At 36.5% G+C, this 7,324-nt stretch overlaps 1 protein-coding gene across 1 annotated transcript in view; it reads left to right on the plus strand.

Annotated features, from left to right (window-relative positions):
- The window catches only part of NPEPPS (aminopeptidase puromycin sensitive), a 97,689-nt gene extending 90,813 nt beyond the window's left edge, over nt 1-6,876 (plus strand). The window contains exons 20-23 of the mRNA XM_061174615.1: nt 2,031-2,138; nt 2,622-2,777; nt 3,053-3,100; nt 5,354-6,876. Of these exons, the coding sequence (XP_061030598.1) occupies nt 2,031-2,138; nt 2,622-2,777; nt 3,053-3,100; nt 5,354-5,506 (465 nt within the window). The 3' untranslated portion in view covers nt 5,507-6,876. The remainder of the gene's footprint in view (nt 1-2,030; nt 2,139-2,621; nt 2,778-3,052; nt 3,101-5,353) is intronic.
- Nucleotides 6,877-7,324: the final 448 nt, after the last annotated feature.

The raw sequence follows: 7,324 nt of genomic DNA on the forward strand, positions 1-7,324 counted from the left end.
ATCAGAATACTTTTCTTATCCCAAGTGGATTAGAATTGTAAATCTAATTTCTAGTATTTTAGTTCTAAACAAATCCTATTTAAATGATTAGAATGTTTTAAAAAATATATATTATAAACTTTATTTAAGAAACTACATCTCAAACTGTATTGCTTTAACTACCTATCTTGTATAAGGATTTCCTTTATAATAACATAAAAAAATATACTTTGGGTTTATCTGTCAACTAAATGACATTAAGGTCCCTTCTCATTCTTAATATTCTGTGAACCTATGCACTGTAAATCATGTATTTCTTTGCATATGAAATGAAGTACTTGGTATTTTTTGTCTATTCCATAAAGGTGTGGGAAAAATAGGGGTTCTGAAATCTTCATGAGAGGTACTCTGACATTTTCATGTCATGGCATATTTTTAAGAATTTATACTAGTATGTTTATTTAATAAATGTTTGCATCTAACACAAGGGAGCTCACAGTGATTCAGCTTTACTATGGAAAGAGCTCTAATGAAGGCAGAATCAGGGTTCTTCAAGAAACCAGTCAGAGGAGGTTGCAGAGGGATGGATTGGGAGTTTGAGATTAGCAAATGCAAACTATTATTATGTATGTATAACTGAATCACTTGCTGTACATCAGAAACTAGCACAACAATGTAAATCAACTATACTTCAATAAAATAAATTTAAAAAAAAAACAAAGAAACCAGTTGATGAGAGATGAGGAAGACTGTTTTCTGTTGGTAATTTAGGAGTAATGAAGCAGGATAAATAACTTTAATTCAAAGTGTATTTGAAATGTGGTGTTATGGTGCCATCTAGTGGACTCCTGTAACAGGTTCTCCAGGGGGGTGGGGTGGGGAATGCTTCCTAAAAGCCAGAGTTCAGACCTTGAGTGTTAGAGCTGAGAAGGACCTTAGAAATCATCTGTCCACCCCACTCATTTTACAGATGGGGAAACTGAGACCCGGAGAGGTTAAGGACTTAGTCAAGATCACACAGCTAGTTAGAGGCAAAACTGGGACTAGAACCCAGGTCTTCTGACCTCCTATCTATTTTACTACACTGCTGCTCAAAAGAGTCCAAAGGAAAGGAAGAGGAAACTGGGAGCTGTGATGGGGTCTCCAGACACTGGTCAGTGTTAAATCTTCAGAGGGGAAAAAAGGTCAAGAGAGTCTATAAATTAAGTTGTCCTAGAGAAGTATCTCATATACATTTGTAGTTCTAATTTTAAAATATATATAATAATATTTTGTTTCTAATTATGAAAAAAGATTTTGGTATACTCACCATGGAAGATTTAGAGACTAGAAAAGTATAAAGAAGAAAACAGAACTTACCTGTAATTTTAAAAACGTCACAAATATAGCATGTATAATATGATCTTATTCCTGATTTGGTTTTTCTTTATGCTTTTCTGTTTTCTTAATATTCTTCATTCAGCATCTGCTGCTTTTGCAGTTAAAAAATGTGATGATCCCACTGATCAGAGACCATTATTATTGTTAACATTTTGATGTGTTTTCAGGTTTTTTTTCCCCTTCACATTAACTTTTTAAAAATTTAGAATCATTTTGCTTTGTCTCTCTTCTTTCATTTAATATATCAAGAGCATGTTTATGTCATCAAATATTCTTAAAATATTACTTTCAATAATGCATCTTATATTTTTCACTATTGTAAATAGTGAAAAATATTACAAATTGAAGTGGTATTAGTAATTATTATTTTGCTCATCTAACATAGAACATTAGTCAGACATCAGTGAGTAAAGAATTTGGTCATGACAGGTTGATGCCTTAGATCTTGATGTTGAACTGCTCAGAACTGATGACAAGCTATTCATACAGTAAGCACTTACACCTAGTGTCTTACTATGGGGGCACACGACAAATTTAGTGCCCAAACATCTTGAAAAATATTCTTTTGTTAATTTCATATCCTGCAGTCTTAGCCAATAAGAATGTAGAGCAAAAGTTTCACCTTAATGGGGGAGAAGTTAATTATCTCTATCTGTATTTTTTCACTATAGCTTCACAAACAAGCAGATATGCAGGAAGAGAAAAACCGGATTGAAAGAGTCCTTGGGGCTACTCTTTCACCTGAATTGATTCAAAAAGTCCTCACGTTTGCACTTTCAGTAAGTTACAATGAAAACTGCTTTTAGAGGGAATTGTTACCCACTGATCTGTAGCAAGTGTCCTTGATTCAGTATTCTCTGCCTTAACCCTAGACTAAAGGCTCCCTCATTCTTGGAGGACTGGAATAAGCTTTTGTTACTAATCACTGTTTCTCCCTCTAGTGGTGAGAATCAGAATAGTTGGGAGAGGAAATAAACTGGAAAGCTGACACATCCCTGTGCCTTTCTGTCTCTCCCTTTGTTTACCCTAGAGCAAGTATCTATTGAGCAGCCTGTTTGTACCCATCCCATTGCTTCATTCTCAATTTGGCTGATCTTTAGGTTAAACATGCTCCTCTTTGTTAGAAGCTTCTGGTGCCAGTTATTCCTAAAATAATAAGTGTCTTCCGTGGGATTGCTTGGGTACCTCAACAGCATTTGCCCTTTCTGGCAGCAGACGATGTTCTGGATATGGTAGACTTTTAGTTCTCTTCCTCTTTTTAGGAAGAGGTACGTCCACAGGACACTGTATCAGTAATTGGTGGAGTGGCTGGAGGCAGTAAGCATGGAAGGAAGGCTGCTTGGAAATTCATAAAAGACAACTGGGAAGAACTTTATAATCGATACCAGGGAGGATTCTTAATATCTAGACTAATAAAGGTAGGTGAAAATTTTTATTTTGAGTAGCTTGCTTATCATGGATATTATTGAGAGACATCCATGATTCACTAGACCCATAGATTATGGCCTTTGCTTTTTAAGAGTTTCCTTAAGTAGTTATTAGCTTTACTAAAGAGTTTCTCCATAACCCATCCTGTACCCTCTAGAATAAACTGAAGTTGGGAAAGAATGGAATGATTTGTTTTTATGGTAAATGGAAGTTTGTTCCTAAACTCTTAGTTGTTCTTACTATTTATAACCCATTTTTTTTTCAGCTATCAGTTGAGGGATTTGCAGTTGATAAAATGGCTGGAGAAGTTAAGGTAAGGAAAGGACTGTTTACTTTTCACTTTTCAATCCAGTAAGTAAAAACACTAACCAAATTGTAATGATAGAGTGTTGGGGTGATGTTGTACTTTAGGGTCTCCATGTTCTTGCTTGGAGAAAGACAGGTTAGGTTGTATCTTTAATGCTTGAAGAATTTAAGAGTTGGAATCATCTTTGGGGCATTGAAGTGTGGTTGAAAGAATGTGGAACTTGACGTCAGTCGACCTGGGTATAAATCTGTGCTCTGCCCCTTGTTAGCTGTGTAACTTCAAGCAAGTTTTTTTAACCTCTATGAGCCTGGCTCCTCATCCATAAAATGAGGTGTTAAGATTGTTATTTAGATTAAGTAACATAGGGGGCCTGGAACATAGTAGGTCCTTGATATTAGTTCTTCTTCCTTTTCTAAAACCTTCATAGGTCTTTTGTAGGCACAATGAGACAAGATGACTATGTAGGGACTCTCCTCTTAGCTCTTAGAAAGACTGATAATCAGTTTAGTGGCAGTTCAGCGTTTGGAGGACAAATCTACACTGATTGGGAAAATCTTAACTTTAGGCCTTTCATTGCATTTAATTGCAAAGTATTTTTTAAGTGTCACTTCCACCTTCATTCTTGAAAGCAAGGGGGTTATCAGGTGTGAATTTGGAAATTCTGAGAGCTATAATGTTTGATTCACTTTATGAGCCATTGTTAGAAATAAGATTCATTTAGTTTACATTGTGTATTGTATTGTGTAAATAATTACTTTATTGTAAAGGTAATAAATACCCTGAAGGAGAAATATGTATAATTAGTTTGAGGGGAGGGCAGTGGTTAAGCTAAGGCTGGTAAAGTAGGTAGAGGCCAGACCGAGGAGGGCCTTGTAGGCCATATTAAAATTTTCCTAAGAATGGGAAGCCCTTGAATGGCTTACAAACCAGATCAAGTCACTCCTTTGTTTATATGATAAAAATTTCAGTCTGGCCGCAGTGTGGAGAATGCATAATTTGGAAAGGAGAAGAGAAGATGTCGGGAAGCTAACTCGCCAAGCAAAAATGATTTAGTAGCTTGGAGAAGATGGAGTAAGAAAGAAAGTCAGGGGCTTGATTTTGTTAAACTTTAATTCAGCCAGTATTTACTGAGTGGCTTCTCTGTGTTGTGAACGTATCTGGGGAGGAAGAAGGAAGAGTCAAGGATAATTCCCAGGTTTCTGGTATGTAAATAGTGGTGCTGTTTCTTGAGGTGAAATGAGAGGAAGTCTTGTATCTTACTCAGGCCCTAAGAACCCAACTGTGATAGGAGCCTTGGAGCAGGAGCCATTGTCATCCATGTAAATAAAGTTATTGATTTCTAAAACGTCTAGACTTAATCTGATGAATTAGTCATTCTCTCTTATATACCTGTGATGACTAGCTCAAAGGAAAGACCCCTATCCTTTTGCTGGTTGGTATTTTCTATGGAACCAGGTGTACTTCATTAGAAAATGGTTTATTCAGCGTTTAATCAATAAGCATTGTGATAATTACAAGAAACTCTGAAGTAGTTTTACTGTATGAAACATGTGAGTCTATAAAATTTTAAATTATTAGGATATAGAAGCAACTTAAGCTTCTTAATTTTATCAACCCTTACAAATTAATCTTTATTTCAAGCAGCCAAAATGTGTTGAGTCCTTAACTACTCTGTGCCAAGTATTATGCTAACTGTTTATATGGGTTGTCTCTTTAATCTTCTGGAGTAAATATTTTCTCATAGATGAGAAAACATACTTAGAGCAGTTAATTTACTCAGTCACAGGTTAGTACATGATGGAGCCTAGATCAAGTCCCAAGGCTGATTCCAAAACCCAGACTTCAAGTAGGTTTTTTAACCCCCGTGAGCCAGTTTCATCTGTAAAATGAAGTGATAAGATTGTCGTTTAGATGAAGTAACTAACACAGGGGGCCTGGAACAGAGTAGGTCCTTGATATTAGTTCTTTTTTACTTTCTTTTGCTGGTTGGACAATGAACTTAAAAGAAAGGCCGTAGGTTCTGTCTCTTTACTGTTAACTTTTGATTAGGTTGTAAGCATGTAATATATTTGGAGGAGAATTCCTGTAGGCAGGTACAAGGAGCTGCTTGTTTTCTTTTAGCCTGGAGGTGGCAGTGGTAAATTTTCATGAGTGAAGCTTATGAACCCTTTATAGACAGTGGGTATTTTTTCATAGCCTGTGATATTAGCTTCTTACTATTGCTGGTAATGATCCTACATTCTGGGTTGTTTTTACCAGGCTTTCTTCGAGAGTCACCCAGCTCCTTCAGCTGAGCGTACCATCCAGCAGTGTTGTGAAAATATCTTGCTGAATGCTGCTTGGCTAAAGCGTGATGCTGAGAGCATCCACCAGTACCTCCTTCAGCGAAAGGCGTCACCACCCACAGCGTGAACCCGGAGTATGCCGCCACTGCGGTTCTGCTGCTTCATGCAGGGATAAGGTGGAGCAAGCGAACAGCTGATTCATATGCCAAGAATTTGGAGTCTTCTTTCAAGCCAGTGGGGGTTGGACAATGAATGTAGTTAACTGGTTCCTGCTCACACTCCAGAATTAAATTCTATTGAAAAAGGAAAATCAGCAATTCAGCAAAAAAAATAAAAAATAAAAAAATGTAAATATGATAGTAATAAAATAGAGCATAACGAAACTGTGAAACTTCCTGAAGCCTTGTCAGTGGTTAAAAGTATTTAACACTCTCCTGTTAATGACAGATGTTCTGTTTTTATAACCTACCAAAAGGAAACTAGAGGCTTCTGGGTAAAGAGGATTTTTGTGAAATGGGTTCTACAAGCAGCCTACAAGCCAAGGGTAGTGTCCATTGCTGGGGATGTTAAACATGAAAGGCTGATAGCTGGTATAACATAGAGTCTGTGCATAATCTCAAGTGGGTTTTTTTTTTTTTTTTTTGGCATGGGGACTGATCAGGAAGATATATTTTCCTGCATAACTCAATCTGAACCAAGGATTGTAGTTTTCCTCCTTGCTTTCCCTTCTGTGTGACCCCTTGGCAAAAAAAAAAAAAAAAAAAAAAAAAAAAGTTTAAAAAAAGCAACCTATCCTGGTCTGGGTTTTTTCCTCCCCTAGTTCCATCCCCAACCCACCACCCCGGTGTCCTTCTTAGAGATAAAGAAATAATAAGGAAACATCTTTTATAGCCACATTAAATAAGAGAAACTGATATACATTATTTTTTTCTTTCTTTTTTAAGATGACTTTTAAGAACCCTGAAATGCATATAGGTGAGACAATAGAAATGAAAGGTTTTCATCCAGGCCTTTCTGAAGGAGTTACTCTGCTGCAAATGGTCTTAGTTGTCTGACAGGCCAACTGTTGAATCTCTTTATGACAGTATCAACACTGGCTTCTTCTGGTTCATTTCGGGCATGTAAGAAGTCATTGGTAACTGCTGCAGGGCCTATATATTAGTGGTAACTGGTTTTAAAAACAACAAAGACTATAAGCCTGTGTGTGCCACTCTGCTTCCACAGTGTATCCTACTAACAAGCCTCACCAACCTAATCCAGTAAATTTTAAGTCTAAATCTCATTCCTTTCCTCTTTCTCTACCTTTTTTCTTTTCTTTTTCTTAAAAAAAAATATTTTTGTGTGTTATTAACAGGAATTCATATTTGGTGTGGCTTAACTGTATTTCAGAAGGTCATCAGATTGTGAGACTGCTTCCTTGAAACATTTTTGTGCTATTGTTTTAAAAAAAATAATAATTAAAAAACAGTTGGCGTTAATAAAAATGTCAATGTGAAATAGATGTCCTGATGTCCTTTATTCTCTCTGATAAGCAACTAAAACCTTTCCTGTCATTCAGTAGGATTATAAGAAGTTTTACTACCATAGGATTTTTTTGAGTCTAAGAAAATCCAGTTGCTGAATTCCTAATGAATAGTACCTAACCAGAAAAATCCTAAGATTCCTCCTAAATTAGTTCTGGGTTAACTCAGAAGTCTCTTAGAGTCAGCATTCGGGAGTTAACTTGAGCCTGCCAGTTCCCATTTATTGAGGCTTCCTTTTATCTAGGCATGTGCCATCGGCAAAGCAGGGGCATCAAAAAGAAATTCTGCTTTAGTTAAAGAACTCACAATCAAATTCTGGAAAGAAGTTATTTTACTTTCAGCATACATGCAAGTTTTGTGTATACTGGTTTAGCCGTTTGAATTATGTTGGGGAAGAGGTTGCGCTAGGTATCTTCCGCTTC

This window comes from Eubalaena glacialis, chromosome 19 (assembly GCF_028564815.1).
Source record: "Eubalaena glacialis isolate mEubGla1 chromosome 19, mEubGla1.1.hap2.+ XY, whole genome shotgun sequence".
In the NCBI taxonomy this organism is placed as follows: Eukaryota; Metazoa; Chordata; class Mammalia; order Artiodactyla; family Balaenidae; genus Eubalaena; species Eubalaena glacialis.